The following is a 21350-nucleotide window of genomic DNA, read 5'->3' as shown; positions in this document are numbered from 1 at the left end:
TGCTTGGCATTCAGGGGTTTAATAGGGCGTTAACTGTTTATTATGTCGTTGAGTTCTAGGCTCAGATTCCCTAAAAGTTATTCATTTAAAATATCCTGATGACAATTCTACCACTAATCCTTCCTCAAGGTCCAATGTCAGTTATGAATTTCCCAGGTTCTAGGAATCACAGGCCCAGAATCATAGTTTATCTCTCACACTCTCAAGCATCACAGTTGGTTTATAGAATTTTACAGTGTTACATTAACATGAAAAAGTTAACTTTAGAGAATTCCCGTTTGGTACTATTTATGTTTAGGAAACCATAGTTTATTTCCTTGGACATTTGGGGTTGGCAGGTGGGAGGGGAGTGACAGGACAATACCCTGTTAACACTGCACAGAGTTCGGGTGGGAGCTGCCCAACCGCCATTCACAGTGCTATGGACCCCTCTGAACATTTTGTACAAATGAGCGAAATGAATTTTAAAAATACATTAGTGTAAACAGACCCAGCAGCTTGGCATTAAATTAGACATGGCTTCTGCTGAGCTATAATTACTGCATTTGAGGCAGAGAAATGTTCATTTTGGAACAAAGTTGTATGCAGATGAATTATAATCAGCCTTATTTGTAAAATGATACTCTTGACATTTAAACTAGGACCAAAACTAGAGCCTACTAAGGAAATTAAATTTGATAATTATATAATATACATGGGCTGGAGCGATAGCACAGCAGGTAGGGCGTTTGCCTTGCACGCGGCCAACCTAGGTTCAATTCTTCTGCCCCTCTTGGAGAGCTACCAAGATTATCCCACCCGCCTGGCAGAGACTGGCAAGTTCCCCGTGGTGTATTCAATATGCCAAAAAACAGTATCAACAAGTCTCCCAATGGAGACGTTACTGGTGCCCGCTCGAGCAAATCGATGAGCAACGGGATGACAGTGATACAATGATAATATACATATTTGGTTAAGTCAGGATATGAAATGCTATAGACATATTTACATAGATTTAAGGTCTGGATGTAAGAGATTAGCTTGCGTTCATTTGAAAAATTAACACATTAAACAACATATATGGTTATAAATCTAGGAATCACTATCTTAGAGGATTCAGTCTCCTTGACAGCTGTGTTTGGAATAGCGAGTCACGTCCTCCCCTCAGTGAGCAGGGATTCCTCAGAGACTTCTGCAGGTTGTGACCGTTAAGTGACTCAGAAGCTGCAGCCTGGGGCAGTTCCTCCTCTGATAACCCCAAGAAGAGAGCGCGGAGGCAGAGGCTTCCACCTGCTCACGCTTAATAGCCCGAGAGGCCAAGGTTTGATTTGTGGTTCTGCAACTGCCCCTACCTAGTTGACTGTGGGCAGATTAACCTCAGAACTGGGTTCCTCAACTTCAGTTTTAGATAACTGAATTGTAATAACCACAGAATTATTATAATAATAAAACAAGACATGAGTAATGCTCCCTAAAACGAACTTCTTACGCAGAAACAGGAAAGAACCTCGTTTGTTAAAACCCATGACCTAACGGGAATGTTGAGTGGTATGGCCAATACCTGGTCTGTTTCTTTTTTTTTCTTTTTGGGTCACACCCGGCGATGCACAGGGGTCACTCCTGGCTCTGCACTCAGGAACTATCCCTGGCGATGCTCAGGGGACCATATGGGATGCTGGGAATCGAACCCGGGTCGGTTGCGTGCAAGGCAAACGCCCTACCCCCTGTGCTATTGCTCCAGCCCCGGGCCTGGTGTTTTTTATAGGTGTTTTGAATTCCTTTGTGTAGAGAACTGTGGAGTGAAAAAATACCCAAATAACCCCCCCCCCAAAAAAAAAAAATGATGCCTCTTTCTCTGGGCTGGATGTGCTTGTTAAGAGAACCTCCTGGAATGAGATTTAGTTAAGAGCCTCAGCTTCCCCTTCCTTCAAAAGGGGAAGTTGTGGCCTATCCGCTGGACTGGCCACCACCCCTCGTCCTCAATAATCTGAACATCCCAACTCCAAGACCCTTGTCTCGAAGAGTGACTGGGCTCGGGGCGCCCCGGGATTTTCTGTTGAAACACCTAGAGAGCGAAGAGGGGCTCTGGGCTTTGCTTTCCTAACGGGCGCGGCGCAGGCTTGCAACCTTCCTTCCCCGCCCCGGAGTCCGAGCAACCCGCGGCCAAACTGCGGCCGACCCTGCGCCCGGCGCCGGGACGCTATTATTTAGAGCAGATGAATCGCCTTCCAAAGTCCCCGAGCTTTTCAGCGGCACAAGCCAACTCTTGGCGTTGCATTTCCTCTTCGCGGGACCCCGTCTGAGCTGCTGGACCGACACCACGGTCTCACCGGAGCCAGGAGGAAGCGCTCCCGAGACAAAGTGACCCACGACCGGCGGGCCCGTGTCCCCTTAGGGGGAGTCGCGGTGCCCGCGGGGTCCGACCCGCCGGCGCGCACGCGGCCAGCAGGCGGGACGCGGCGCGTTTCCTCTGCCCCAGGTTTCGGACTCGAGCCTGGCCGACGCCCGGAGCGGGGGCTCGAGGCTGCGGCGGGGGCTCGGGTGCGGCTCCTCCCCCACCCCCACCCGCCCCCCGGCGGGGCGGGCGCTGCGGCTTCCCCGCCCCGGGGCGGCGCCCGAGTCGGCGGCCTCGCGGCTGGGGCTGCCCGGCCTCCCCGCGCCCCGAGCGCCGCCGCCGTCGCCATGTCTTCCGGGGCCAGCGTGAGCGCCCTGCAGCGCCTGGTGGAGCAGCTCAAGCTGGAGGCGGCCGTGGAGAGGATCAAGGTGGGGTCCCCGCGCCCCTGCCCGCCGCGGCGCCCGGCGGACGCGCGCCCGACCCGCGGGCGGTGGTGGCGGCGGCGGCGGCGGCAGGCGGGGTTGGGGCCGGGCCGGGGGCCGGGCGGGCGGCGTCGGATGGGAAGGATCCAGCACGGGCAGCGGCGGTGGGGACCCGGCCGGGATGCCGCCCCCCACCCCTGGGGGTGTGTGGCCCTTTGGGAAAGCGATCCCGAGGGTCGCGGGCGATGGGTGGAGGGCGGCCACGAGTCGGGATGGGGAGCGGGATGGATCGGGACGCGGCGCGGGGCTGGGGCCTGGGCGCGAGGGATGGAGCGGCGGGGATCGGGGCCGGTGTGTGTGTGTGTGGGGAGCTCCGAGTAGCCGGGGTGAAAGGGATCCTTAGTACGCCAACGAAAACTGGGTGTTCCAGGGGACACGGGAGCCCGGGGGCCCCGAAAGACTTGGCGGAGGAAGAGAACCGGAGAAAGCAGGGGAGAAGGAGGGGGTTTCCCAGAGGTGGGGCCTAGCACGCCTGGTGTCCTTCTTCTGTTGTCCGAGAAGCCTCTGCTGCCCAGCCGTATCCAGCAACCAGCCCTGCGTAGTGAGTGTGGCGGGGGTTGTTGGCCTTGGGCGTGTGCCTGCCCTGTGCCCCCGCCCCCGCCCCCCCGCGCCCACTGCCAGCCTGGCTCAGTCGTCCCTTGCTCTGTAGCTGGCCCCACTCCGGGTCCTTCCTGGGAATACTGATAATTCCATAGGGAAGGTAAACCGTAAACATAGCAACCAGCTGTGACATAGAATTAAAAGTGCATCTCGTCTGGCACTAGTTCCTCGGTGGTGATGAGTTAAAGGCATCCTTCCCGCATCCTTCCTGCCTGGGCGACGGAGCTGAGATGCCGGTGGAGCGGAGCGTGGAGTTGGAGCGAGCCTGGAAGCTCAGTTCCTCTTCCCCACACCTTGACTAAAGCAGCGCTTTCTTCCAGCTCTGGCTGTTCCGGAATTACACATCTTTTATTGTTCCTTTTAAAGTCATAAAACAGCCATCTAGTAAATGCTTCCGTGAGCCGCCCTAGCACATTAAGCAAACCTACGAGGGGGGCCGGGGAGAGCTGCCTACCTATAGCCCAAAGGTCAGAAGCGCCGGTGGCTGCCTGCACTTTCCTCTCTGCACGGGAAAGAGGGGTCCGTGGGACTGAGCCTTAACCTGCAGGGAGCTGAGGCTTTCTCTGGAGAAACCGTCAGAACTGGGCTGAATTGTAGACCCTGGCCTGTGCCAAGAGAGTTGCTTAGTGTGAGCAATGAGCCACATCAGAATTGCACCAATAATATAATGTTAGATTATTTTCAGTGATGTGAGCATGATAAAAGCATGGTGAAGGAGAGTTATGGAATGCAGAAAAGTTCGCCTAGATGGAAGAAACAGAATCTGGATTGGTAATAGAGGATAGACAGACTTTAAAAAGTCTAGTTCTAAAGAGGAAACTTTTAAATTAGGAAATGAAAAGGCAGTGTTGAAGTTAGGGGGAAGGAACAAACTATTTTTAGGCTGGAGGGAAGGAACAAAGAGTTGGAAATAGAGGAGACAGGACCTGCCGGGGAGCATGTGATTGGAGGGCCGGCTTCTGCGGCTGGAAGAAGAGTTACAGGAGATGTTGCTACATATGGGCTTCAGATCCTGTATGGTGATATTTTTCTTTGTGAAGTAGGAAGCCAAGTTCTCTGTGAGGACAGAGGAAAGGAAACTCAGCAGTCACAGGAGTGGCCAGTTGGGGGAGTCCTTTGGGGGAAGGAGTGAGCCCGTGTAGTAGACACATCCGTAGATACCTTTCAACTCAGCTTGTGAGACTGGAGACTTGTGATTTTTTTTCTTTTTCCAGTAGGACTAATTTAGGACTAATTTTGGGGGGTGGGATGGCCCCCCATTTTATTTTTATTTTTATTCCCGGCAGTGCTCAGGATTTACACTCCTGGCTGTGTTACCCTGGCGACGCTGGGGGACCGTATGCTGCGTCAAGGATGGAAGGGGTTGTCCACGCCTTCCTTTCCCTCCTATACTTTCCCTGGGCCCTGGCCTAGAACTCTAGTGCTCAGGTGATAGTCCTTTGGCAGGGGAGGTAGGTCAAAGAGATGGAAGTTGGGGTGGAGGGATAAGAGGATGAGGGTCTGCCCAGAAAGAAGCACAATCTCAGCTGGGTGGAGCAGGAAGAGAGCCAGCCACGTGGCCCCGGGCCAGGCAAAGGGAGTGAGGTATATTGAGAGTGAAAGAACGGAGTCCTGGAAGGGTAGGGGAGGTGGTGATAAGGAAGGAGGGTGTAGGAGTGTAAGGTTCTGGATGCCAGCAATTCATTGTCAGTGTGGAGTTTTTTTTTTTTTTTTTTTTTTTTGCTTTTTGGATCACACCTGGCAATGCACAGGGGTTACTCCTGGCTCTGCACTCAGGAATTACTCCTGGCGTTGCTTAGGGGACCATATGTGATGCTGGGAATCGAACCCGGGTCGGCCACGTGCAAGACAAACGCCACTGTGCTATTGCTCCAGCCCCAATGTGGAGGATTTTTGAAGAAAAGGTCAAGGAACTGAAACCAGGGCTAGATGTTCAATATATTCACGATATTGGAATCTCAGGTGGAAAGGAAAATTGAGCCAAATACCTGTTTCCCATGTGAAGTAGGTAGGAAAAAATACTGCTATCTATTATCTATAAAAGGGTAGTTCTGGGTGATGAAGATCCACAGATTTTTAAGTTGTACTCAAGGTCACACTAATAAGTTATTGGGGGGGGGGTGTTCCAATTTAAAAATTATAGCTGTTACATATAATCACTAATATAATCACTAATAATTACAACAAACATAAATATCTAAACTGCCAAACTTCTGTTGAGGGGAAAAGCAAACTTAAAGATAGTATTAGAATATAGGGTAGTCTATATCGAGTACAGAATAAACTTTACTTTTTGTTTTGTTTTTGGGCCACACCTGGCAGTGCTCAGGACTTTCTCTGGTTCTGTGCTCAGGGATCACTTTTGGCAGGCTTTAGGGGACTTTAGGGGAGCCAGGGATCTAACCTGGGTTTGGTTGAGTGTAAGGCAAGCATACTACAGGCTATACTATTGATATGGCCCCTGGAATAAACTTCTTACCTGAGTGAAATCTAAATTTGTAAAACAGTCTAGAAGTGGAATAATTATGACATATGGAGATGTTTTAATTTTCACATAATTTAAATTATAATTATATTTAAGTATAATAATTGTATAAAATGTAATTGTTTAATTATAATTAGGTTTTTTTTTTTTTTTGGCTTTTTGGGTCACACCTGGCAATGCTCAGGGCTGACTCTTGGCTCTGCACTCAGGAATCACTCCTGGCGGTGCTTGGGGGACCTTATGGGATGCTGGGGCTCGAACCCAGATCGGCCGCATGTAAGGCAAACACCCTACCCACTGTACTATCGCTCCAGCCCCTATAATTAGTTTTAATTATAACACATGAAGATAATTTTCTTGTTATTAGAAGCTTGGAAAATTAAGACAGACTAGTAGTAATGCCTGAAAACAATTGGAGCAATTTTATACAGTATGGTGAGTTTTTTTTTTTTTTTTTTCTTTTTGGGTCACACCTGGCGATGCACAGGGGTTACTCCTGGCTCTGCACTCAGGAATTACCCCTGGCGGTGCTCAGGGGACCATATGGGATGCTGGGATTCGAACCCGGGTTGGCCGCGTGCAAGGCAAACGCCCTACCCGCTGTGCTATCACTCCAGCCCCAGTATGGTGAGTTTTTAATACAAAAGTTATTATTATTCAAGAAAAATGAGGAGAATTTCCATATAAATATGCATCAATAAATGTGGAGGCTTAAGAAGAGGTAGAATAATACTGTATCTGTTTTCACTGCCTAATAAAACTCCAAAACTTAGTGACTTAAACAACACTTATTTGAGCTGGATTCCACTGTTTAGCTGATATTTGCTAGCTCTTCCTGCGTCTACGGTCAAATGGAGAGTTGACTGGATGTCCTGGGATGACCGCACTCACTTGGGTGGAGGTTTGGTAGGCAGGGAGTTAAGGGCTGGTGGCTGATTCTCCTCCACAAAACCAGTAGGCTAGCTCCAGCTCCTTTAGGTGTGTTCTTGGGGTAACTGGAATACAACAAGAGAGGTGACTGGAAATTATTGGCAAACTTAAATATACCAGTGTACACTTTAAACTCTGAAAACTTGTAAAGGAAACACTAGCATAAAATATTTCTTTACTAATTCAGTCACAACATTAGGGTTGTAAGGTGTTCAACGATAAGGTTGTTTTTCCCTTTAATAAATAAGCAATTAACCCCCCTCAAATTGCTTACTCAGAATTCATAGAAATTATAACCTTCCTTCTCCCCCCCCCCTTTTTTTTTTTTGAGTTCAGTTCTTAAAACTTTCAGGTAAAGGGAAATTGGGGCTTGTCAGAGTGAAACCTTTACAAGGTTGAGGGGCCGGTTTCCAGAATATGGAATCACTGAACAGCTCGCCCTGTCTGTGTCTCTGTCTCATTCAGGTCTCGCAGGCCGCGGCCGAGCTTCAGCAGTACTGCATGCAGAATGCCTGCAAGGATGCCCTGCTGGTCGGTGTTCCGACTGGCAGTAATCCCTTCCGGGAACCCAGATCCTGTGCTTTACTCTGAGGACAGGTGAGCAGGGATAAACTGTGCCATTATTAAGTTCCTGATGGAGTCTGGCAGCCGAGCTTTGAAGATCTACCATTCTCGGGGGGGAATTAGAGTAAGAAACAACAAAATGCACATCTTCCTTAAGGGTGGCTCTGGTTAGCCTGCCAGGGGAATACTTCTAATTAGGCGAGCCTCCTCTCCCTCCCTCTGCCACTGACTCCTGAGATGTTAAGAACCTTATGCACTTGAGCTCTTCGAGTGGAAGTTTCTGTATGTGCATGTATGTGCATACCAGGAATCTCAGGGCCTCCTCACACATGCTGACCAAGTAGTCTGTCATTGAGTTGGACCCCTGGCCCTAGTGGAAATTTCTTTTTTGAGGGCTGGTGTGGGGTCTCCCAAGCAATTTCCAGGAGGTCTAGGGGCCCCATTCGCTGATTCTCAGCCAGGTTCAGTGCAAGGGCTCAAGGCTGCAGTGCTGTGAGGGCTCTGCGGGCAGTGCATGGGGCCTCCAGGGCTGCACCCAGAGGTATCTGGGGGACCACGTGGGTGCTGGGGATCTGGTTGCAGTTAATCACATGCAAGATAAGCACCTTTAGGTGCTTTGCTATTTTCTCCAGCCCCTGGTGGTGATTTCTTGGTCTTAATCCAACCCTCTTGGTCCTTATTCCATCTGAGAGTTGTTATTTGCCACATGATGCTTCAGAGTGATTTGCTACTTTTGGAGCAAAACACTTCAAAGAGAAGAAGACTCGTTCTTAACTTCAGCTCAGATTTTTTCCTAAAAGCTTTAAGGATATATTTATGTGTTTTAATAAAGGAAGTAATGTAGCTATGAGGGGAATAGTGCATAGATTAAAATCAGCTTTAAAAACCTCTGGTGGCATATTAATAATTAGTGTTCCGAGAGGTCCTTTTCCATATACTTTGCATGTGGGAGCCCCAGTTTGATCCCCATCATGGTCTCCAAGCACTGCTGGAAATAATTAAAAAAATGTTTTTAAAGTTCACATTTCATTTTTCTTTTTACTTTCATGGATGCCACTCATTCAATCATATGGTTCGGATGTTTTTTCCTATTAACTTGCTACTTTCTACTCTATTAAGGGACCTATGAAAGTAAAACTGTTAATTTTATGTCTAAGTCATTTTAATGTGAAAATCTACCAAATTCTCTTTTCAGAAGGGAAGTTCGCTGAGGAATGCTTTCCAGTGCAGATTAACGAATGACTGCCTCCAAGTCTCAGAAAACACTTTTCTCTAATTAATGACCTTTAGATGTTTCAGACCTTTTCTGTGACCTAGATCCTATAGCCAATATTCTATAGAAATTTGATTTTCTGGTCAATAAGAAAACCAAGTAAAATAGTAGATTTAAATAATAACCACCAAATTTTGCTTTCTTTTGGGCAAGTACTCTGTACTTAAGACAAATACATCACCAAATACATTCCAAAATGTACCTTCTTCATAAGTAAGTTACTGTGATTATATGCCTAGAATATTACATGTTTTATTTACTGTATGTTTACACTTTTGAGAAACACTTGTTTATTAAAAACTGTTTATTTATAATTTGTTGTTCCGTGAATAAGATTTTTGTATCATGACAAAATTTGTTCTTTTCTAAGTGAATTTACAACTTATAAATGACATAAAATTGGGAGAAATAGATTTCAATAGTCAAATAATGTTTTGAACTTTCTTAATGAGAAAACTGTTAATTTTAACACTATATGAAACTGTTTCTTAGTAAACATTCTTAGAAAGGCTGATGGTGTGTATAACATCACCCATCCTGTATATGAAGCATATTTGATATTTGCCTTTTTTAAGTTCCTCTACTTTGTAGTTGTGGTTATCCTTCAGAAAATGAAAAACTAGTATTTTGTATCTTTTAAAAAATGTTTAAAATGTGACCTAGAGGACATTGCCAGCAATTTAAAACAAAGTAAAATGAAGATACCACAACAAAAATACATTCTTGATATCACAAGTGTTTGATAAGGTGCCTTTAATTTGGGATACTTTTAAAAGATACTCTGTTATTGTAATACTCTTTGAAGAACTTAGAAATAAAATTTATGCTTGATCCATTATTTTCTATGAGAGCAGTTTTTTTTGTCTATTGTGTGTTTTAAAGGCTTCCTGAATTTCTGTTCGCTTGTGAGATTGAGTTATGCAGGTGGGAGATAAACTTTTTGTTTGTATAAAAACTTGTAGAGTTATTTTTTTAATTTGTGGGGAAATAATATAGCATGCAGAAATTACTCAATTACTGACAGTATTTGCTCTTTGATATAGTGACATGAAAGCCTATAAATGAAAATAGCTACCACTTCTAAATCTAAATGATCTGAATCCCTTCCATTCATCATAATTCAGTTATCCCTTTACTAATCCCTGTATTCTGGATCTGTTTCACTTCTGAAATGCCTTACCATCAATTATCCTTTCTTTCCTTTCTCTTCAGCTTCTCTTTGGATTCTTTCTTTATTGTGTTTCATTGTCAGCTTAACAATAGACATTTTAAACAATTCCTACTAAATTTTGTTATACAAGACAAGTATATCTTAGAGATGTGCTGTTAACTCTAGTGCCTGAAGTTAACAATATTGTATCATATGCTTGGAATTTTCCTAACAGGGTGGACTCTATATTGTCTATGCTTCCTGTCTCTCTGTCTCTGTCTCTGTTTCTGTCTCTGTCTCTGTCTCTGTCTCTGTCTCTCTCTCTCTCTCTCTCTCTCTCACACACACACACACACATGCACATACGCATGCACATGTGTGCACACACTGAGGGTTGGAAGAAACTTTTGGTGGTAAGAGTATTATAGCATAAAAGTGAAGGATAGTTTTATACATGTGGAGGATGGTTTATACTTCACATTATCTTTACAAATTAAAAATTTCCACATTATCTCAAGCTCATCACGTATTACTTTAATTATGTATAGCCTTTTGTATGTCCCAAAAAAACTTTACGTGAGGGGCTGGAGCAATAGCACAGTGGGTAGGGTTCGATTCCTAGCATCCCATATAGTCCCCCGAGCACCGCCACGAGTAATTCCTGAGTGCAGAGCCAGGAGTGACCCCTGAGCATCGCTGGGTGTGACCCAAAAAGAAAAAAAAAAACCTTTACTTGATTCACTTTTCCTGTTTGGCAAAAACTTGAGAATTCAAGAAAATCGTAGATTTTGAAATTTAAACGTACATGCGCGTGCACTCACACACACACACACACACACACACACACACATCCTACATACCCCTTTTACATGTATTCAATAAAGTTTTCTCTTTCTCTAACAAAACATGAGTTATTTAGATAAATTGGAGATATTTGTATCTTATTACCATCATGATAATTTGAATGTTTTAGTTATAAAGATGCAAAGTATTGGGGCAAAATACAATATAATGAATTGAAACAGCAAGAACATGTAAGGACAATTGCATTTCTAGGACTGGAGTGATAGTACAATGGGTAGGGTGTTTGTCTTTCATGTGGTCAACTGGGTTCGATCCCTGGAATCTTAAACCAGGAGTAACCCTGAGTTTTGCCGGATGTGGCCCCAAAACAAAACAAAATCGAAAAACCAACAACTGCATTTTTTTCATGTATCAACAAATGTAAGTCATTATCATTAAAAGTATGTCACACCTTTTTCTCTTTCAAAAGAATGTTAGACGAGTTTGTCCATCAACTCTACCGGGGACTTTTTCATAGACGAGACGTCGTTTTTTGAATTGTGGTAATTGTGAGCACATACCACCTAAAAAGGAGAAGAAAAATCATTTTATTGTTCGTAATAATAAAGTGTAGCTATTTTTCCCCAGATATTCAAATGAATCCTGTCTTTTCATCATCTGTCTACAGTGTTGACTTTCCAAATGAGTAATATCGTGACTATTAAAGATTACATTTCTTAGCATAAATGCATGTGTACCTAGTAACCAAATTCTGGAAATTGATGATAAACATAATAAATGTTTTTATGCTTAGCACAGATGATTACATCTCTTTTGCTTTTATTTTTCTTTTTAGTTTTTTTTTGGGGGGGGGTGGTCACATCCGGTGATGTACAGGGGTTACTCCTGACTCTGCACTCAGGAATTACTCCTGGCGATGCTCAGGGGACCGTATGGGATGCTGGGAATAGAACCCAGGTCGGCCGCGTGCAAGGCAAAGGCCCTAACCTGCTGTGCTATCACTCCAGCCCCTCTCTTGCTTTTAAAGTTAAGCCTGTGCCTTAGTTCTGAAATGTATGTTTGCTAACATAATGAGCTCTGATCGAGATAGTAATTGTATGTGGTATTGCCTTATCTGACAATTTTATATATATTACATTTGGCTGAAATATCCTAGGTTTGGAATCTATAGAGGAAAAAAGTCAGTTTCTAAAAAAGGAAGCTAAAATATTTAAAATTTCAGTTATTCCTGAGGTTACATATAGTCTCAATTCAAGTATTGGATGCCATTATAAGAAAATTAAAAAAGCAATGTAATAGGCAATTTTAGGATAGAGATCACATATATAAACCTATAGAACAAATGGAAAATTATCTTGAGATTTTGCTCATGACTTTGAATAAGTTTTCTAGGGGCAGTACTATGTAAATCAAACCTCTGAACTGGAATCAAAAAGAGGTAAATCTAAAATAATATTCTGGGCTCTTAGGCTACACAAAAGGGTCTACAGAGTAGGATAAGATGAACTTCAGCTTCTCTTTTTGCCTCTTCATGGGAAGTCCAGCTTTGTATGGTCATTAGAATTTAATCTTTTGTTCTCGATATTCCTGCTAATGCAGTAAGAAATGACATAGAAAAGATAAAATTACTAATGAAGAGAAAACGTAAGTGTTCTATAAGAAAAACTGTTACAAGTAAATTTTCAGAGATGTTAATTCTAAGAGTTAAGGATGGTACCTAATGTAATAAAAGAATTAAGTTAAGCAATCCACTTAAATGGCTTAGGCTGGTGCCTAGCATATTAAGCTCTTAACTGATGTTAGTCTATTAGAGTCTTACACAAAAACTGATTTTCAAATTTACTGATTTCGTATTTGATTTTGGTAATGTTAATCTTTTGTTTTAGTTTATTATTTTAAACAAGTGGAATGTTTAGTCCATACAAAGCAACAAGAAATTGGTACAATTTTTATTTGCATTTCTTTATAGAAGTATATAATTAGATTTTAAAATTTTCCCCTGACCTAAGAGGTATTGAAGATTTTTGAAGTTAATTAGGACCAAAAATCTGATTTTTAATTTGAAGATGATTCTGTCTTTTAAAATTCTATTTGGAGGGGGTCTGGTGCCCGCCAGCAGGTCAACCTGTACCTGCGGGGTGAGTGCATCAGCAGCCTCACTGCAGTATCAGCTGACTTCCCGATACCCCAGAATTGCCGCTGTGCCTTTGGTCTGGCCCCAACAACTTAGAGCCAAGTTTACCAAGAAATTAAACGGCCAAAAGTTAGGTGTACGGGAGCCACACCCACAAACCACCTCCAGTTCAGCTATACAAGCTCATTTGTTGTTCTTATTTCAGAGACCCATACATCTCGAAAGAGATCAAAAGCCGCAGTTAGGGCCTGCAGTATGGTGTGCTGTGGGCGAGCGGGTGCGCCCTACATGGCATATACCAATAGTTTATTTCTCTGGAAAAGATGGAAACAAGGACCGTGATCCGGAGACACACAAAAGAATCTCCGAATCAAGCAGCTCGCTGCAGAGATGTCTCTGGACTTTAAGCCAGGCTGACTTCACTGGGGTGCCTCAGACAGGGGTAGACATCCCTCCACCTGTCCCCTAAAAACCCCAGCGGCCGCCAACTTCCAGAACCCAATGAGAAGTCACGCCCACAAACTGCCTCCAGCTGCTACTTGAGCTCCTTAATAGTCTTGATCCAGAGACACACAAAGCAATCTCCAAACCGAGCAGCTCACTGCAGAGATTTCTCCAGACCCTAATTATCTAAAATTTCAGAATTCTAAAAGTACTGGCCCTCGTGGCCTCGTGACATCGTGTGCTTTCATAACAAGCAATACAAAAGAGAGTATGGGGGAGATTGTCTGCCATAGAGGCATGGGGAGTGGGGAGGGTGATACTGGGTGGTGGAAGATGTGCACTGGTGGAGGGTTGGGTGATCGATCATTGTATGACTGAAACTCAAACATGAAAGTTTTGTAACTATCTCACAGTTTTAGTTATTAAATAATAATAATAGTAAACAATAATAATAAAATTAACATTCTGAATAAAAAAAAAGTAGTGTGGAGTTCATGCCCAATCCAATCAGCTTAATCAATGGCTAAATAAATAGCAGTACTCCTACATTAAAAAATAATAAGAATAAAATTCTATTTGGGAGTGTTTTTTTAAAATCAAATTTTGGATAATGTTACCTGCTAATGGTTCATTTTCCCTTGAGGTAGATGAAAATTCAGAGTGCCTTTTCTGTCCTAAACATTTTTCAGCACTTTGGTTAAAATTAAAATTGTTGAATTCTTTTTGATTTACATGAGTATCAGAAGCACAAAATAAATCCATACTGGGAGCAAATGGCGATTCTCTACAGACAGACTTCTTAGTCCCAGAATTTGAACTTTCACATATGAAACTTCCTAATTCATTCAGTAGACATTTCCGCTGCTCAGTGAATAAATGGTCTTCCTGGGAGAACCACTTGTTCCGGGTAGTCTGCTCTGTCTCATGTGGTAAGTTGAATGAGTAATGTTGTTCCTGAACATTGTTTTTGATGTTCCAGTGAGAGCACCCTGGGCTGGGAGTAGATGCTTCTTTATTTATACATCCTTTTGCTTTGGGTAGTCCCCTTTCCTGATAATTTATACAACCAGGAACAAATATCTCCTGAGTGTCAGCTGGTGATATGGGTGCACTATACGATTGTTTCAGACCCAAAGAAAATATATCTGATTCTGAGTTATTCTGATATAAAAATGAGTTCCTAGCCATGTTTCCGGATTTTCTGTTAGTCAGAAAAGAATTGTTCTGCATTATGTTAAGATTATGACTGGAGTCTTTCCAGTAGCTGGTCTGATTGTAAGAAGTCACAGGTGGTGAAAGGCATATTTTTCTTAATTCCATAAAAGAAGCATCATAATTTGAAGTAGTATTTGTATCTTTCTGTACAGTCTCTCCTAAGTCTATATATTGATAATATTCATTATGTTCTTGAATGACACAGTCTGTGGAACCAGATGCTGAACTCTGAGAAGCAAAGGTCTGATTATTGTTTTTTGGAGGTGATAAAATTTGAGTTGATTCTTTTATGGGAGAAGAACTAATCTTGAATAAGGAAGTGATGTCACAAAACTGCTAAAAAGTAAAAAAAAATACATCAACAAGTAAACATAAATAATGGTGCTTATCTAAAAGAAAGACAAGATCAAATAATTAACCTATTCATAAGTATTGCAATAATTGATGCAATAAGCTCATAATATGATTAGGTTTTCACTGTATCACTGTCATCCCGTTGCTCATCAATTTGCTTGAGTGGGCACCAGTAACATCTCTATTGTGAGACTTGTTGTTACTGTTTTTGGCGTCTCGAATATGCCATGAGTAGCTGCCAAGCTCTGCCGTGCGGGCAGGATACTCTTGGAAGCTTGCCGGGCCCTCCGAGAGGGACGGAGGAATTGAACCCGGGTTGGCCGCGTGCAAAGCAAACGCCCTAACTGCTTTCTTCTGATGATTATTGATTTAAGCAATATCCAGAGAAAAGTGACCAAGAATGGGGTTTTCAGTTCAAGAGGCTGTTAGCCTCCAGACCCATCAGACCCATGCTTTTCTCTCTTATTTCTGTCAGTTAGAGTAACATTCTGTCAGTTATATTCTGTCCTTCATATTCTGTCTTTTATTTAAAGAAAAAGTTATTATAATTTGCATTTATTTCCTGATCACTCAGCAGAATTTTTAGCTACACAAGTTATTTATAAATTTTTGCTTGCTATAGACTTGAAAATATTACAAATAAGGCTACAGCTTCCTCACTACAATTAAAAACATCATGATGGTATTGAAAAGATAATGTGAAAACAAAAGAATAGAGTGTGTAATTGTCTGTGGATGTAGAAACATTCCAAAATTATTTAAGTGTTTTAAACTGATTGCATTGTATTATCCACATTGAATAGTTTTAAATTGTATGTTGTGTTTTCAGTGAGAATTTGAAAAGAAATTTAATTCAATTTAATTCAAGTGACATTGTTTTGCTATGTGAAGTCCAAAACAAAATGGATCACTTCATTTTGAAACCTCTTATGGTAAAAATTGACACTCTAGTTGAAGGGAAAGAAACTCAGAAGCATCTCAATTAACTAACCTTTAACACTTTTTTTGGAACTTCAGGTAAGAGTTCCTGAAGTTGAGGAAGAGTTGCCAGTAATATCCAGTGCAGTGAGGGTCCTTTATTTAACATGAGCTGTGCCACCAATGGATTAATACATGGAAAATCAAGTAAATATATTTCTTCCTAGAAAAGAGTTTAAGGAACAGTCGGTCAGTGGTGTTTTGAAAGTGACCAATTTCATTATATTTAACTCTAGCATATCCAAATGCTTATTTTGATTACATCTACAGCACCTTTGAGATCCCTAGGGGACAAGTATGGCCAGGAAGAAAAGAAACTTCTTTGGCAATAAAGACTTATATGCAGTCATAACTCGGAATGTTCATTGAGTCTAAATCACAGATCCAGAAAGATTTATTATAGTTTATTTCTTTCCAGTGAAATTTGTTTTTAATCTAACAGATTTTCTAGTAGGAAATCTTTTAAGAGACTTAATTTCTTTGGAGGCAGGGAACGGGGGGAATATACCTCAGGGTTACTCCTGTCTCTGCCCTTAGCTCAGGAAACCCTATGGGATGCCAGGGATCGAACCCGGGCCAGTTGTGTGCAAGGCAAGTGCCTGACCTGCAGTACTATTTCTCCGGTCCTGAGACTTAATTTTTATACCTCAAGATTTCTTTAGCTAAGGACAGCAGAGATAAGGGCCAGGAAGATTGCTCCACAGTTGGAAGCCTGCCTCATGAACTGGGGGAGAAGGTAGCTGTAATAGAGAAGGGATCACTAAATCAATGATGAGAGATGTGTGCTGAAAGTAGATAAAGGACCAAACATGATGGCCTGTCAGTATCTGTATTGCAAACCATAATGCCCAAAAATAGAGAGAGTAAGAGGGAAATTGTCTGCCATAGAGTCAGGAGATGGGGGTCAGATACTGGGGACACTGGTAGTGGAGAATGTGCCCTGGTGAGGGATGGGTGATTGATAATTATATGACTGAAACTCAAACATGAAAGCTTTGTAACTATATCTCATGGTGATTCAATTAAAAAAAGATTAATTTAGCTCTCTAAACTATGTACTACCACTGTTTGACTAAAATAAATCATTTTGTTATCTGAGACAATTTCAGGAAAGCCTTGTGAAGAATATAGAATCTTTGAACAAGAAATGATTTCAAATCTAAAATGTAATTTCAGAGAGATTCATGACAAGTTTAGAAATAGAGCAGCCATATCTACTATTGCCATATTCTTACCCTACCCCTACCACAACCAGATTGCATGGCTTTTTTGTACCCTTTGGTTTTATCTAATAGACATGTGAGTAGACTGGCATGCTTTAATAGGAATAAAATTGTACTCATGTATATTTGTACTCATGTATAAATTATACCCATACTTACTGATGCTACTATGGACCTCTTAGCAGATAAAGGTTCTATGACTTAATACATGAGTATTTGTTTATATATTTTATAATTTCATAGTTTTCAGTGGTAAAATAGTCACATGGTTAAAAATTCAAAAAGTACTGGGAAGTGTACAGTTGGAAGTACATTCCCACTCCATTATTTCAGATCTTTTAGAGCTAAACCAATCATCATTTCTTGGTCTATAGCCCAGATATGGGCTGGAGTGATAGCACAGCGGTAGGGTGTTCGCCTTTCACGTGGCCGACCTGTGTTCGATTCCTCCGCCCCTCTCGGAGAGCCCGGCAAACTACTGAGAGTATTGCGCCCACACGGCAGAGCCTGGCAAGCTACCCGTGGCGTATTGGATATGCCAAAAACAGTAACAATAAGTCTCATAATCAGAGACGTTACTGGTGCCCGCTTGAGCAAATTGATGAGCAATGGGATGACAGTGACAGTGACAGCCCAGATATATAGTACTCAAATAATGATTTTTCCCCTCTTGTTTCGTATACTTGTAGTATACTGCATGCTCTGTGCTGCAGCTTTCATTAACTTACTATTTATTTTTCTTTTTAGTGCCATATTTGGTGGTACTCAGGGCTTTCTCCTTGTTCTGAGCTCAGTGGTCACTCCTGGTGGGATTGAGGGAACATATGGGGTCCCAGGGATTGAACCTGGGTTGGCCCATGCAAGGCAAACTCCAACTCATTATACTATCACTCTAGCCCCCTTACTTGAAGAACATTCTATATTTGTACATAGAGAATCATTTTTTATGGATTTATGATTTGAATATATATTATTTTATCTTATAAGTTTTTTGCCACAACCAGCAGCTCTCAGAGCCTCCTCCCAGTTTGTTGCCTGGGGGTCGCTCCCAAGGGGTGTTTCATGTGGGGCCAGGATTAAACCCAGGTTTCCTCCATGCAAAGCACGTACTGCAGTCCTTTGGACTATGTCTCCAGCCCCTTAACTGTATTTCAAAATAAAGATAAACACTGTAGATTTGAGAGCAATGAGATATTACACTTTAACAAAAAAGTACTTCTAAATATTATCTTAAATATTTTACAAGTCTACTTTCAATTTCAATTAAAACTATTGATAAATCGTAGAATGATAGAATTTTACTATTCTCTAAATATACTTATTATTCTTAAATGCTTAAAGTAGGGAAGAAGTTGTTTTTAAAATAATATGTACTGGGGCTGGAGCGTTAGCACAGTGGGGAGGGCGTTTGCCTTGCATGCGGTGCAACCCGGGTTTGATTCCCAGCATCCCATATGATCCCCCAATCACCGCCAGGAGTAATTCCTGAGTGCAAAGTCAGGAGTAACCCCTGAGCATTGCCGGGTGTGACCAAAAAAAAAAAAGCAAAAAATAAAATAATATGTATTGAAATCATTAGTCATCTGGTAAATTAGATTTAAAAGTCATTATAAAAGATGCAATTAAAACATCTCTGTCAGATTTTTCTTTTCTTCTTTTCCCTGTTTTGGTGCCAGAGATTAGATACAGGGCTTCATGTAAACAAGGCAAGTATTCTATTGTTAAGCTACCATTTCTGTACTTAGTTTTGTCAGATTAAAATCACTACAGGTGATTCTGGAAATGATCTAAGTAAATGTTGAGCATTATGGTTACTGTTATAAATATTCATGCAAGCACTCAGTATTATCATCATCCCGTTGATTGTTGATTTTCTCGAGCAGTCTCAGTAAGGTCTCCATTCATCCTATCCCTGAGATTTTAGAAGCCTCTCTTTACTCATCCTTCCCAACGATGCCGCATTGGAGGCTCTATCAGGGTCAAGGGAATGAGACCTATCATTGTTACTGGTTTTGGCATAAGAATACTCCACAGGGAACTTGCCACGGTCTCCCATGTGGGATTTCTATATTAATTTCTAGAAAAAAGAAATAAGTTTAACAACAACAAAGTGGAAATGGTCAAAATATATAAGGAGACAATTATGAAAGCAAAAATCAAATGATCAATATACAAAAAAGTGTTAAACTAGACAAAAATATGCTACCATAAAAAGAATTCAAGTACATTTATATATATTTGCAAATATATCAATTATTTATTTAGATAATAAACCTTAGATGGTGAAACTTCAAACCAGGATTTATCCAGATAGTCATACGGATTTCTCTTTGAGGTCATTAAATTATGGTCAGCTATTTGTCGAATTAATAGTGCAGTCTCTTCTACTCCTGGGGACATTATAAGCTAAAAAATATTTTAACATGTCAGATTACAGGAAATATTAAGCAAAATATATCATACAAAACTTGTAATTGTAAGGAAAAATTACATTCTATTCTTTGAATATTATTTTCAATTTTTTAATTTTTGTATTAGTCACTTAGAGATTCAAAGTTATAAAGTTGTTTATGATTGGGTTTCAGTCTTACAATGTTTCAATACCCATCCCTTCACCAGTGTCCATTTTCCATCACCAATGTCCCCAGGTCACCTTCCTCCACTCCACCAATCAGCCTGTTTCTATGGCGGACACTTTTTTCTCTGTCTCTCTGTCTGTCTGTCTGTGTCTCTCTCTTTTTTTTCATTTTGGACATTATAGTTTGCAATAAAGATATGGAAAGGTTATAATGTATATCTCTTCACCATCTTTCAGCACTCAGTTCTTGTCCAGAATGATCATTTTCAACTATCATTGTCATAGTGGTTTCTTCTCTGTCGCAATTGCTCTCCCCCTGACTTGTGTGAACATTATTTTAGATATAATTTATCAAGTTATATAAAATTCAGGAATTTTATTTGTGAGGATAAACAATTTTCTTCCCTAAATATGATTTCCCTGTAGATTCAAATTTTGGAATGCAGTTTTCCTTCATATTTATTTGGCACTTAATAGCAGTCTTAAATATACTTGGTGTTATATAGTGTATCTATAATAGAAGTAAAGCAACTTAAATATCATTAGTAATAATTAATATTTTGCTTTTTCTAGGCTAAACCTAGTGTTCTCAAATTATTATAGGACAAGAATTTTTAAAACAAAGTTGAAAAAATACAGTATAATTACAGATGAATTTGGTGCTGTGTACAAAAAGAAAAAAATAAGGTTTTGACTTAAAATAGTCATTGCTTGTATTTGGGGATTATTCTTTCAGTTTTGGCTCTCTTAATACTCAGATATCTTTCTAAGAATGTGTGTGTCAATATAACTAAACTTAACACTAAAATAATTTTTCTTAATATTCTGTGCCTCTTTCTCTTTTGAAATGGCAGCTTTCTTTTTTCCATTTCACTACCACCTGAAAGGTAATCTACTACCTTTATCATCTACTTCATCTTCTTGATTTGTCTGAAAAACAGTTCACGCATGAGGAGTTTAACGTGGGCAGAAAGACAATGCCTTAAGCAATCATACTTAGAAATAAAAGTATCTGTACTGTAGAAAGTTTAAGAAACACAGTCCATATGAACCTTAAAATAAACTATGACAGTTTTTCTTTCACATGAATAATAGACATAAAACAATTCTATACCTGAGAAGTATATGTACATACACACACACATACACACACTGGTGTATATAAACAAGATGTTTATATACAACTGGTGTTGTAGACCCTGTATATTAAGGAATAAGTGATTTTTTTTTTTTTTGCTTTTTGGGTCACACCCAGCGATGCTCAGGGGTTACTCCTGGCTTTGCACTCAGGAATTACTCCTGGCGGTGCTTGGGGGACCATATGGAATGCCGGGGATCGAACCTGGGTCGGCCGCGTGCAAGGCAAACGCCCTACCCGCTGTGCTATCGCTCCGGCCCTGGAATAAGTGATTTCTAAAGTGTACTTTATCTATAACAGCTTACTATTAGCTAAGAAGCGAAACTGAGTGAGATATTACTGGGTGCGAGCCGTAGCACAGAAGGTAGCCATTTGCATCGCACACGGCCAACCTGGATTCAATCCACAGCACTCCATATGGTCCCTTGAGCACCACCGGGTGTAATTCCTGAGTGCAGACACAGGAGTAACTTGTGAGCATCGCTTGGTTGTGGCCTCAAAACAAAACCAAAAAAAGTGAAAACTGACTCTAGAAAGAGTAGTGAGATAAAACTATAATTCATCACAGATCTTTTTTTTTTTTAATCAAGGTTTCTCCAGAAATGTGTGTGTGGGTCACTCCAGCAATATTCAACCTTGAGTGTGACTCTGCTGGATGGATGTTCCAGCCAGTGACAGTACTTC

General features: G+C 41.4%; 2 protein-coding genes across 2 annotated transcripts in view; one reads left to right on the top strand and one right to left on the bottom strand.

Moving 5' to 3' along the window:
• Nucleotides 1-2574: 2574 nt before the first annotated feature.
• Nucleotides 2575-9486, top strand: GNG10 (G protein subunit gamma 10). Its single transcript, XM_055140744.1, has 3 exons — nucleotides 2575-2742; nucleotides 7277-7408; nucleotides 8571-9486. The coding sequence occupies exons 1-2, from the start codon at nucleotides 2662-2664 to the stop codon at nucleotides 7400-7402; spliced, it is 207 nt and encodes a 68-aa protein (XP_054996719.1). The 5' UTR covers nucleotides 2575-2661; the 3' UTR covers nucleotides 7403-7408; nucleotides 8571-9486.
• Nucleotides 9487-9629: 143 nt separating this feature from the next.
• The window catches only part of SHOC1 (shortage in chiasmata 1), a 76308-nt gene continuing 64587 nt past the window's right edge, over nucleotides 9630-21350 (bottom strand). Inside the window, exons 26-29 of the mRNA XM_055124987.1 lie at nucleotides 19225-19356; nucleotides 15741-15890; nucleotides 13798-14731; nucleotides 9630-11165 (exon numbers count right to left, since the gene is read on the bottom strand). Of these exons, the coding sequence (XP_054980962.1) occupies nucleotides 11065-11165; nucleotides 13798-14731; nucleotides 15741-15890; nucleotides 19225-19356 (1317 nt within the window). The 3' untranslated portion in view covers nucleotides 9630-11064. The remainder of the gene's footprint in view (nucleotides 11166-13797; nucleotides 14732-15740; nucleotides 15891-19224; nucleotides 19357-21350) is intronic.

Source organism: Sorex araneus, chromosome 1 (genome assembly GCF_027595985.1).
Source record: "Sorex araneus isolate mSorAra2 chromosome 1, mSorAra2.pri, whole genome shotgun sequence".
Lineage (NCBI taxonomy): Eukaryota > Metazoa > Chordata > Mammalia > Eulipotyphla > Soricidae > Sorex > Sorex araneus.
The sequence above is the reverse complement of the archived record's forward strand: the minus strand, read 5'-3'. Positions and strand labels throughout refer to the sequence as shown.